Source organism: Leptinotarsa decemlineata, unplaced genomic scaffold, assembly GCF_025532065.1.
Source record: "Leptinotarsa decemlineata unplaced genomic scaffold, Ldec_3_MD MMD2_tig00000505_RagTag_RagTag, whole genome shotgun sequence".
Lineage (NCBI taxonomy): Eukaryota > Metazoa > Arthropoda > Insecta > Coleoptera > Chrysomelidae > Leptinotarsa > Leptinotarsa decemlineata.
The window spans coordinates 14,713,329-14,726,615 of record NW_027412549.1 but is presented as its reverse complement, the minus strand read 5'-3'; the positions used below and the strand labels follow the sequence as shown (position 1 = coordinate 14,726,615).

The 13,287-nt window shown below is 33.4% G+C and overlaps 1 protein-coding gene across 1 annotated transcript; it reads left to right on the top strand.

Annotated features, from left to right (window-relative positions):
* Positions 1 to 6,910: 6,910 nt before the first annotated feature.
* Positions 6,911 to 12,729, top strand: LOC111509825 (flexible cuticle protein 12). Its single transcript, XM_023165654.2, has 2 exons — positions 6,911 to 7,189; positions 12,378 to 12,729. Exons 1-2 carry the CDS (start codon positions 7,053 to 7,055, stop codon positions 12,580 to 12,582), a joined length of 342 nt encoding a protein of 113 aa, XP_023021422.1. The 5' UTR covers positions 6,911 to 7,052; the 3' UTR covers positions 12,583 to 12,729.
* Positions 12,730 to 13,287: the final 558 nt, after the last annotated feature.

Here is a 13,287-nt window from a genome sequence, read left to right as displayed (position 1 = left end):
CCCAGTCTTGGTCTTGGTCTTGGTCTTGCAGCAAGAGTCTTGCAAGTCTTGCAATTACCTATTAGTCTATTACTATTTATTAAAGTTTACTTTAAATCTTAAAAAAACGTATTAGAATTGGAACATTGTGAGCTTGAATTAACATAGCCATAGTAAAGATCAAGCAGATTAACAAATAACTGAAGATTTAATAAGAAATTCGAAAAATTAACTGACCTATATGTCGTTTTCCATGGAAGTAACTGTTTCTTAATAAACATTTATGATTTATAAGCTTACATTTGCTAAAACATGTAAAAAAACAAATTAATTACAATAACTTGACTGTATTTTAAAGAACAATACTTATCTGTCTAAAAAGAGATTGAACCCTCAACTTATAAGAAATTTAATAAAAGAGTTTTACGATTTATCATTTATTTGAACAAAAAATAAAATACAACACTAATCAACAGCTTTATCATTAGGTTATGATACTTTATATCAATTTTTTTGACCAACAATTAATACAAAGTAACCATCTGGCTGACTCATCATTTAACCTATTTCTATGTTTTCTAATTACTAATGATGCTTTAGAAAATAACCTCTCAGCAGGTACTGAAGTTGCAGGTATTGAGAGAAAATCACGGGCCATTTTCGATAAAATCGGATACTCTGTCTCATGCGTCCTCCACCAATCTAAAATGTCTTCCGAGCTGGCAGTTCTTGGTTTTCTCAGGTACTCCTCCAACTCGTCTATCACTAAGCCTTGAAGACAAGATCCAGATGACGTCGAGGGACATTCATAGAGTTTATCAAAGTCTATTACGTCTTCATCTTCATCACATACTTTATTTTCTTTTTCTGGTAATTCCAGAGATTTGTTCAGTGAGTGTAGATTTTTATATTCTTCATAAAGTTCATTGAACTTGCGCAGACTTTCTGTTTTAAGTTGCTTCCCCCACATTGTCAGGTCAAAAGTCTGAGCCTTATGCCTTGGGTCTAAAATTAAAGAAGTACAATAAATCCAGTTGCTCTTTTTGTAATGTTTAAGCATTTTGTCTCGAGCTGCTTGGAAAGCTAGAATGAGCCTTTCATCCACTTCAGATCGATTAGGTTTCTCATCTAACTGTTTTACCATAGATTCAATTTTATCTAGCAAAAGATTGAATGATACAATGACTAGCGGTAATGTAACATATTTGTCTCCACCAAGTTTTGTACTTAAAAGTTTAAAGTTTATTAGAAATTTATGTAATTTTTCGAGTACCTGCCATTCATTAGCTGTGATTTGAAAATCATTTAATTCGGTGACAGAACTGCACAATATGTCAATGCCCGCTCTCACTTTTAAACCAAATCCAATCATATCATGTGTGGAATTCCATCTCGTTGGACAGTCAAGAATGGCATTTAGATTTGATGGCACGCCAGCTGCTTCACAAGCAGACTGAAACTTCTTCTTCACTATCTCACTTCTTTTTATTTTACTGGAAACACTGCGTAACTTTGTTACAGATGTACGCGAGTCAGCAATATTTGGTGCAGATTCTTCATCTTCCTCATCCTCAGTTTCGTCTGCATAGTCTTCGTACTGCTGATCTTGCGCGTTAGTGTCAGACTCACAGTGTAATGCTAAGGTCTTTAATAAATCTTGTACACCAAGGTTTAAAATGTGAGCAAAGCACCGGAAATGTTGATTGTCTGAATCAAAGTGTGGCGGCAGCTGTTTGCCCAGTTCATACATAAATTTGGTATTTGCAGTTGCGTTGTCGACCGTGATACCTTGTATTTTATCAATTATGCCATATTCCAATAAACATTCATGGAAAATCGTTGCAATATCTTCCCCAGTATGTCGACCGCGTGATGGTATAAAATCAAGAACTACAGATTGATACTTCCATTCGTTGTCTATATAATGAATAGTAACCCCGTAGTAACTCCTACCAGCAATTGACGTCCACCCATCAATGGTAAAAGACATTTTAGATGATAATTGTTGAAGTCGTTCCTTGAGATTCAATTGGAGCTCTTCAAATCGCTCTTTGACTTTCCTTCTAAGTGTAGACCTTTTAGGAAACACCATATTAGGGCAAATGCAAATACGTCGAAAATATACTTGTGTAGCTTCGTCATCGAAAAATGAGAAGGGAAGATATTTTTTCACCACCCAATCAACTGTAGCTGTCGTGATGTTGTCACTGCTGTTTTCCGACTGAAACAAAACAATAAATCTTGTGTTATTATTTAAAACATACAAGGTTTGAGCATATAAGAGGAGGAGGTATGTTGTTGTTAAATCGAGAAAATCGTTAAATTGATATTTGTTATATTAAGGTTGCACTGTACTGTAATTTACCAAAATAAAGTACTTAGTTGTTACTGGCCGATTAAATGAAAATATGGGTGTTTATAAAAAATATTTAAGACGATAATTACATACTTAATATGTCGCACCCCTAGATGAAAACACTACTAACTCAAAAATACTTACGTAAGTTAATGGCGTTTTTGAAAGTATCGCATGAATAGCTATGCAGAGTTGAAAAAATATTCTTACCTGTCCACTTCTTCCAGCGGTTACTAAAAAGCTTGTGATATCTCCACTTAATTTTGGTTTAACAGGAAGAAATATTTCTGATTCCTTTTTGTGGAAAGATATTAGATGTTTCCTTAAGCCTGAAGTGTTTCTGTTTTTCATTTTTATTTCAATCTTTTTATGTTGGCACAATTTACAGAAGGCAGTTTGGGATGCATGAATTATTTCGAAAAACTCTTCAAATTTGCTTTTGGGTCTTTTAGATCTGTGACTCAAACTCTCGTTACTCGGACTCGAATAATTTGAATCTTCGTCACTCATATTAAATTGTACACGTGATACGTTTTTAGAAAACAACAAGAATTAGTAAAAACAATTATTAAGTTAGACTCGAAGCACAGCTCAATTGGAAATGACTGGAATTAAAATAATTCCTTTATTTATAGTACGTTTCCTTGCTTTCTACCGCGCCGCCTCGCCACGTGCCGGCTCTATGAAAAGGATGCCGCCGCAAATCAAATAATGCCGCGTGCGGCGTACAAACACACACTAAATATTACCTACTTGTACAGACGCGACGCGTGAATAAAATATATAGAAAAGAATTAGTGAAAATCACTATTCTTTACATATAAGTGAATGTTTTGGCGTACATCTATACTAATATTATAAAGCTGAAGAGTTCGTTTGTATGTTTGATGACAGAAGTTTTAAAATAAATAAATAAGTCCTGAACGTCACTATACCTCCAAAGTTACTATTCCTAGTGGACGAAGTCGCGGGCACAGCTAGTAAATACTTACTCTCATCATCTCTCTCAGAGATATTCGGGCTGGTAAGTAATACAAAACTCTTATCGCAGGCTTTTTATTTTATTAGTAGGTAAGTACCTACGCTTTTTATATTATTTTATTAGTTTTGTAGAATTTTTTTACACGTTTCAAGTATATTTAAAAGTGGCTACAATATTTATTAAACGGGTGCGGGGTGATATTTGAACACTTTTTTGCTATTTTTTCTTGTAAAAACTTAAGAAATATAATGACTAAATGTACAATAATAGTACCTAAGTAATTAGTTTAAAACCATATAAGTAATCAATATTATAATATATACTTACTAGAATGAATTAATTTGACATCTACTACCTATCCTTACCATTTTATCCCAATCATAATACTACTTGCGTGATCAGTATAATGTATTCATTTTCATTCTAAGCACTCTGAAACTTATTTATTCTTTGGAACACCTGTAGGTACTCTTAAAATTCGAAATTATTTTACACGAGTATACCTACGCCTACGCCCTATGGCGGCAATCAAATAGTGTCAAATGTTATGATTTCGGCGTGGCGGCAACGATTGTTTTAGATTTCAAAAGAAGCCGCCGGCGCGTGTATCGTAACCATGTACTTCCGAAAAGCGGCAAATTTCTTTGAGAAGTAAGTACAAAACCTTTGAAGCCGCATTATCAAAGTGCCGATGGTTAAAACATAACTATGCATGCACTCAGTTTGATTTTAATAGATAGGTCCAGTTTTTCATACCTATTCTTTGATACAGTTTTTTGCGTCTCATAGAATTTCTAAGCGTACCTACCTATACACCGAACTGTTACACCTAACTACTCAGTGAAATAGCGCTAAGTCCTAGCTGCAAGACGCAAGAGTCTTGCAGGCTATGTCTTGTTCTTGCTCAAGTCTTGCACGGTCAGTCTTGGTCTTGGTCTTGCTAAAAATACGCGGTCTTGTTCTTGGTCTTGGTCTTGCAAAAACGCAAGAACAAGACCAAGACTGCAAGACCAAGACTGAATTTGGGCAACACTAGTTTCTATTTCACCATTTGGCAACATCAGTTATACCTAATAAAGGACAATGAATCTGTTACAAACAAAGATGACATATTTCAGAAGCGTGCTGTTCTGTTTACTATTGTTCCGAGACATTCTGTGACATATGACATTTTGTGCACCTAACCTCTATGTGAATGAATAACAAAACAACTGTCGTTTATGTGGCTTGTGGAGGTGGTATTGAACTATAATTTATATTTTGCCTTAATTGTTGATTTATAACGATAATATTCCTTTTTTAAAGTAGAATATCTAGGTACGTATAAATTATTTCAATTTGTTATAGGCGCTGTTGCCAATATGTGAATCAGAAACAAATCCCTTTAAAAATTAAAATCCAACATTTGAAACATCAATTTGAATACTTTTCGAAGTGAATTTGAAAAACTCATGAATTAAACTCAACTTTATTTTGTTCAAACTTGCATTTGCTGTAATAACCCAAATTGAGGAACATTCTCCATTGTCTTAAGAAAATTCTACAATGTTCCCTTATCTACTAGTCGAGGTATTATAGATGATATTATTAGGAAGAAGAAATTTAGGTTAAGAATGAAGGAAACCTCGACTTTTAGAAACGACGAGAACCAAGATAAATATATCTCAGTTTCATACCACCAATACACGAAGAACTTTGGAAAGATTTTCAAGGAACTAGGTATGAAGGTGGTCATACACTACAGAGCCTTTTAGGAAATGCAAAAGACAAAGTTGAGAATTCGAAAAAGTTTTGAATTCACGAAATTAATAGTGAGGACTGTGATGCAAAATATTATGGACAGACTTAAAGAAAGGAACAATTAGCACACCTTAAATATGGAAGAGCATAAAAATCAGCAGTCGCCCATCATATTTTGCAACGAAACCATTCCATAGACTTCAGTTCACAAGATTAGTTAGACAAGTTAACAACAGGCATCTATGGTACAAAATAAATATAGTTAAAAAAAACTAAAAAACACGCTTTTGAAGAACATTGAACTAAAAAGTTGATATTTTTTTAAAATAAGCTTAAAACAAAAACGATCGAAAAATATCAGTATTATTGTGAAAAAAGTGTTGGCGCTAGATATACAAAAAATATGGTGAGTGCCTTGTGCACTCACGCTTTTTTCACAATAATACTGGTATCTTTCGGTCATTATTGTTTTGAGCTTATTCGAAAAAAAAATTTTTAGTTTTTGGTTCTTTAAAAGCGTGTTTTTTAGTTTTTTGGAACTGTATTTATTTTTACTTTTTAGTTCGATGTTTTTTAAAAGCGTGTTTTTTTAATTATTGAAACTATATATATATTTTTACTTTTTGGTTTCATATGGTATAAAAGCATGTTTTTTTATTTTTTCAAACTATATTTATTTTTCAAATCAATCTTTTGATTTGATATGTAATTCAAGCACCTTAATTCTAATTTTTTGATTTTTTGAAATATTTAAGTAACTGAATTTTTTAGGTGTACATTTTACGATAACGATTTCATTGTTGAAATCCATATTCTGGTTTGCTTTCAAATAATCGAATTAGATTTCAAAATGTTTCTTTCGTTTCGTTCAAAACTTTTTTCTGTATTAAATCACAGGTAATTGAAAATATTTAAATATCTAAATGTTTCATCTATGGCACAAAATTTTGCTAAAACTTATAATTCTCAAAATCTATTTTTTATTTTGATTTTCTTTTGAACAACCTATCAAGGGTTTACGTATAGCGCCATCTGCCTCCGAATAGATCAAGCAATAACAATGTCGATAATTCGTCCATATAGATCCCAAGCTTGGGAGTTACAAGCAAGCAAACATACATACATACATACATACAAGTGAAGCTAATATAACATTGTATGTATATTTAGTTTAATATTCCTCTTGAAGTGATCGAAACACGTGTCGAGGTGTTTGAATAACAGTTTGGTGTTGGGAAAAAACTCCAGTAATATTCATTGATATACCACAGGATCCAAACTGTGCATCACAAGCACTCAAATGAGTGTAACATAACATATACGAGTTCAAAATGGCTGAAATTTTCAACAAATGAACAACAAAAGTCAGTAGCTCTAATTTATGAGTGTTGAGGTCGGAAACTTTCCATACCACCCTCGTAAGCTGAAAAAAAAATAAATTTTGGACAAAATGTATAGGGTACAAAATTTTCTATCAATATGTATATACCACGACACAGTGGAATAAATATTTATTGAGATATAAAGCTACAAAAACATATGACATAAGGGCAAACATTTTGAAACAACTCAACATTATTTACCATGCCCCATTGAAATTTGTCTCCAAAAAGCGACATTTGTCGATGTCCATCCAGTAAGTGAAGCGATAATCTGTGGGAATCGAAAAGAATATTCTTAATTACAAAAGCGCATTCAGTTAAATTTCAACATTACATTCGTTATTCACCTTCACTTCCTGGTTGAGTCACATTATTTGTGACCTTTTCGAAAACGCTAGTAACATTTTCATAATTGCCCATCATGACGATTGAAAAAATACAATATCCTACAAAACACCTTGCGAATGCAATAACAAAATGAAGATGCGCTGCAATGTGCTCATTGGTATTTTAATTCCAGTCATTGCGTAAACGGACAATTACTCATATTTCAGCTATTTTAAAGAATTGCATCTGCTGAGACCTCTTACTTTGCGTTGGTGTTCTGAAGAAAATGTTTGTCGCAAAGAGCTTCTTCATCTTCAGTGTGTTGTTTTGTTCACTCGTGAATTCAAAACCCGCCGATCCAGATGCTTCGGCACAAATTGTTAAATTTGATAACGATTTGAGGCTCGATGGATATAATTTTGAGTAAGTTATTGATCCAGAAAGTGAAAAATGAGAATTGAAACTTTGAAAATAGTTAAAATGACTACTTCATTATCAACTGCAGCTAATATAAACAGTGGAGTTTCTCAGGGGTCTATTCTTGGTCCCATTATCTTTCTTTTGTTTATAAATGATTTGACATCATCAAAAGGGAAAGTTCACGTTTTTCGCAGATGATGCCACAATATGAAAAATGAGAAATGAAATTTACTATGTTATTTACCATTTTTATTTTCAACTAAAGTTACAGCAGTTTCATCCTATAAGGACATTTACAAACTTATACATTAAACTAAAAATGATTGATTACATTAGCCCTTATATAATACCACTGTAGGTGATAATAAAGGTACTTAGCTTAATCGACTACCTAATTTTTTTTACTTGTGACAATGTGGATTCGCTAAGTTGAAAACCGGTGAGTGAGCTAGATCGATTTGATCATTTAACAGGTTGCACCTGCAATGTTTATGCTCATGAATTTCCAAGGATTCCAAAAAAGTGAGTTTCCAACCCTTGCCCGCATGGTGCAAAATTTCCGTATCGTTTAGATTCGGGAACTTGTGGTTGCATCCCAAAGAATGGTTAGAAAACGTCAAATCATTTTTACCTGGTCTGAAGGACCTTTCATATTCAGCATAGCGTTTTGAGAAATTTCCCATATTGTCCCACATAAACACTATTACACTCCGGGCACTTAAGCTTATAAACTCCGGATTTCTCCAATTTGTCCAGTCTATCTTTGGCATTGAAAAGGAAATCAGATAACCTGGCATGTGGTCCACATTGTTTTTTCTCAAGAAACCCGCAATTATCTCTGTTCTTTTACCAAAATATGTTACCCATTTATTGATTTCTGACTGTTTGATCTGGGGGTATATTATTCTGTAAGTGAATTTTCGGCTCTTTTTCTTGACTATGTCTGTATAGCTAGGTTTTCTGAATACGTTGACCTCAAATTTATCCTGATTATGTGTAATGATCAGGTCTAAGAAATTTATCTGTTTCTATGTCTCTGTTCAAGTGTGAACTGAATGTTTCAATTGAGATCATTCATGAATATCATGAATTGGTTCAGCTGTTGTGTAGTTCCTTTGAAAGAGGCAAGAATATTGTCTACATATCTGTACTAAAAATAAATATGTTTTTTACTCAGGTCGGAATTTACTTGTCTCCAAGCTGTTCATAAATATGTCTGCTGAAAGTGGACTAAGATGTGGGCCCATTGGTAAACCTGAATCCTGTTTGTAGAATTTGTTGTTGAACTGTAGGTAACTCTGAATTAGGCACACTTCGAAAGCTGTTGGCTTTGGCTCGATCTAAAATATCTGAAATGAAGGGCTTACGTTCGTTGTAGGGTATGTTAATGAAAATACTCTTTACATCGAATGAAACTGAAATTGAATTATGTGGCGTGGTTTGGTTACTTATGTTTTCCATTAAAGTCAATGAATTTTTAATGATGTTATGTGGAACGAAATTGGTAATATTTTTGAACAACTTGTCAAGATGTATTCCTAGTTCTCTTACCGGACTATTTGTATACGAAACTACCGGTCTTATGGGGTTATCCTCTTTATGTGTTTTCATCAGGCTATATAGTTTAGGGCGGGAGGAGGTCATGTTGGTGATTCTTCGTTTCTCTGATTCCGTAAAAATGATTTTAGTATCTGAGAGGAAATTTTTCGGTTCATCTCGAGTGTTTTTCGTTGGGTCTTCCTTGATAACAGTAAAGTTTTCATTTGGAACGACTTACTTATTTCAGAAAGTAGCTGAAAGATGTTAGAAGATCTGTTATTTGATTTTATCGTTTCAAATGTGATCCCGTTTCTATAATGTATTTGAAATAATTCATTGACGAATGGATAGCACCCTGATCTGGGGACTGATCTATTTGCAAAAACTATAGCTTCTTGATAGTTCTCAGTGGTTCTGTTAATTGATGCATAATCTCATGAGAAATATGAGGAAAGTAGTATGTAGAAAGGATATTGATAGAAAATTAGTTACTGTTGTTTACGTATTCTTTTCTTTCTTGAGGTTTCAGTTTATAACAGGGGGCTAATTAGCTAACTCTTCGGTATATGTTGAGCTTTCGGCAATGTTTATTGCCTTCTTCAGGACAACTGTAATATATACGTGGGTAATTACATATCATTTCCTACATTTTGTCGTGAGAAAGAATGACAGAAAAAGGATTATATGAATACAGAAAGAACATAAATGGAATGAAATGATGGAAATTACTTCGATATATTTTTGAATCAAGGAAGAAAATTTCATAAAGAGGGTGATTGAGTATTTTTTTTTTTCGAAATGTATGAATTTTACTATTATTCAAAATTAAAGGGCTACAGAAATCTTCCACAGAAAGAATCACGAAGATAGATCTTGCGAAGAAGTACCTTTCAGAAACAAACTGAAAAAAACTCTCTCGATAACAGCATTGAATTACACGAAAGAAAAATACTTTCCAAATGAATACTTTTATGTGAACGCTGAATTATACGAAAAACACTTCCCTCTATTCAGTTTGTATTCCATGGAATTGATTCAGATATCATTCAGAGGATTACTACACAATGCAGGAAACGAAAGAGGTGAAATTTCACACACATGGAACACCGTCATCCTCACTGGTGGACATCCGATGTTTCGGCCTTATTGCCTCTTCAGCACCAATCTGCATAACCTGTGTCTTAAGTGTCTTAAATTGATCTCACAATATTGTCTTATCTACTAGTCTCAAATTAATTTTACAATGTGTCTTTATTAGGTGAACCTAATAATAAAAATATTATTTTAACAAGCTATGTGGTATACTATTAGGTATTGGTCCAACATCGTTATTCATAATAGTATTATGTTGACTTATTTCTACACATTCATAGGCATCTAGATGCCTGTCGTTGTAAACTTGTCTAATCATAATGAACTGAAGTCTATCGAATGGTCTTGTTGGAAAATATGATGAGCAACTGCTGATTTTTCAGGTATTCATTATTTTAAGTGTGCTAGGTGTTCCTTATATCTTATTCAAAGAGGTCTTTCTGTCTGTCCATAATATTTTGCATCTTAATTTCGTAAATTCCAGACTTTTCCGAATTCTCGACTTTATCTTTTGGATTTTCTAAAAAGGCTCTGTATTGTATGACTTGAAAATATTTCCAAAGTTCTTCGTGTATTGGTGGTATGGAACTGAGATATATTTATCTTGGTTTTCGTCGTTTTATGACTCCGAAAGTCGATAAGGAAGAGATCAACCTCTTGAACAACGGTTTGAAATTTGGCACCCCGTCTTCCAAGAAAGTCCTTGAGAATATCCTTGCTAGTATTGAAAGTTCGATTCAATATACGCCTGATTTCTCGAAGGAACTAGTTCGGGAGAAAGTCAGGAATAAAATCTCCAGGAACCTGATAACAGGCCTGTTTAAATATGTTTTTGAAATCTGTTTTGAATCTGTTTTTCCGTTAACCAGCTAGCGCACTCCTACGAACAACAACCCTCAGATGTCAAAACTTGTGCGAGCTAAGTACTAACGATGTCTTACCTTTTAACGTGTGATTCCTAACAAGTGAAAATCAATCGTTTGACGAATCAGCGACTCACACGGCGGTCGATTTGACTGATAGAACAAAGCGACCGGCTACCGGTTGTCCGGAAACATTTAATAAACGACGGTAAAAACCAAAAAAACTCTACACGCGATTGAAATACAAAGACGTTTTTTTATTTGAAAGCTGAAGGTAACAAAGTAGTTATTCTGGATAAATCGGACTACTACGAAAGGGTCAATACTCATTACTAACGGACCGTAAATTGTCCAGGAACCCGTTACCAATGATGATTGCCGAAGAAAAAGACGTCCTCAAGAAATGCGACAACATACTTACCCCTCAACTGAAATAGAACTTATAAGTTTCCAACCCTTATTAAAGTTTGTTAAAATAATATTTCAATTATTAGATTTACCGGACTATCACATAAGGACACATTGTAAAATTAATATTGTGAAATCAATTCAAGACAAAGACGCAAGTACCTAGAAGAGGTATCTATGGTGTAGATAAGGATAACATGTTAAGTATGTTTAGTTCAATCTCCACTTAAAGACGAAACGTCGCTTATGTTATCGTGTAATCCTCAAAAAGTGGTCATGACAAGGTGCTATTTGTTTTACATTTCCTTCGAAAATGAAGCTAGGGGAAATTTCGATTTTTCTCAGATATCTTCAAAACTACTCTGAATATTAAAACTTTCTAAAAGGCATATCATTAGACACATAAATGCGCTACATGTCTCTAATTCAATCGACCCTGTATCACTTACCGTTTTCGATATCCCCATGTTGTTCATTCTTATCTTGGATACAGTGTATAAGTTTATATATTGTTAATCATTTCAGTTTATTATATTCGTTTAAAAATGTCCTTGCAGGACGCAACTGCAGTAATTTTAGTTACAAATAATAATAATAATATAATAATAATAATACTTTATTACCTTTTAGACAAAAATTACATTGTATGGTAATCGTCAAGCTTATATGTATAACTACATTTAGCACATGGTACTGTGTTACATGCCAACATTCAGATACTAAAATAAGATAAATAAAATGCAGAAAGACAACGGAAATGCGTGCTGTCTTTCGAGGCAGTTCTATTATCGAAGTCAACAAACAAGTAACAACAACAGAACATCAACATAATAAAAATATTAATAAAAATAGAAACCATGAAAAACATAGTACCAGTTAAAGCGGTGAAAACTATTCGAAAATTTCTAAAAGGCTGTAAAAGCAATTATTTATCAAAAAACGTTTCAAATTCGACTTGAATATTTTTATTCTTTAATTACTAATTACTTTAATTAATACAAGTGGTATAAAAACATAGGGAGTTTTGATTCCCATTTTTCATTTTCTCTCCTGTAAAGTAGTAACGGCTACCTCCATCCATCAATTTATATTCACAGGGATATTCCAATTTGAAATAGAACTTAGCGTCTCAGTTTTTCTACAACATTCACATTGAGTCTTTTCTTCACAAATGAAATAACAAGCAGCAAATAATAGTTTCATTCTTGATTGTTTTTCTGTTTGTTGAAAAATAAGATGAGAGAAAGTTCCCAGGCTATCAAATATTTACGGATTTATTCATTTTACAGTTTCGAAACGAGCAACGGCATCAAACGAACGGAAGCAGGGGTCCTGAAACCAGGAACTGGTAAGGATAACGACCAAACCCTAAATGTCGATGGGGACTTTTCCTTCACTTTTCCCGATGGTACGCCATTCAGTGTCAAATTTGTAGCAACTGAGGATGGATACAGACCCACAGTTGTGATTGGACAAGGAAGAGCAGGAAAATGAACAAGTTGACGTGTTGGGATTTTTGCTTTCATTGTTTCTGATTCAAAATTGACAGATTGTTGGATTCACTTTCTCCTTTCTTTACTATCATATACTTTACTTTGTGAATGCTTTCAATAAATGCGCCCCTCACGTGGTTATATTTTTCCTAGGACTTTCAAGTTTGAACCTTCATTTTATCTTTCAGTCCTCAAGAACATTGTGTATTTAATGAAATACTTTCGGATAATAGTAACTCTCCAAAATACTATGGAACTGACCTATACTTGATGGGAAGCCACTATAACATTCTTTAAACGACATTTTTGTGGAGGACTCAATATTTTATACTGATTCTTTTGGTTTTTAACCTTTCACAATCTGAAAAAATGAATTAATAGAGAAGCTGCTGAAGTGTGGTGAAAGGACAAACGGAAAAGTCTAATCAGTCAGTGAATTGTCGTTATCATAAATTTTGCCTACAAATCGGAAATAAAAATCGAATGAGAAAAATTAATATTGATACTTAGCTTTTTTAAGTGGTAAACGTTTCGAATAACAATCCTTTTTTCGTTTCCAAAACCTGTATTTACTAGGAAAATCTCGCCTCAAACTGAGATATTTTTAATTTCTTCAGACACTAGTCGGTATTGATTTACATTTTATTTTTCTCAAATTGTGGAAAGTTATAAACCCAAAAAATCAAGATGAAGCCACTATAATGTA

Bases quoted from the DNA above. Each gene is read 5' to 3' on its own strand.
- LOC111509825 (XM_023165654.2), top strand. From the start codon at position 7,053: ATGTTTGTCGCAAAGAGCTTCTTCATCTTCAGTGTGTTGTTTTGTTCA. The intron at 7,190-12,377 runs GTAAGTTATTGA...TTCATTTTACAG, and splicing joins CTCGATGGATATAATTTTGA to TTTCGAAACGAGCAACGGCA.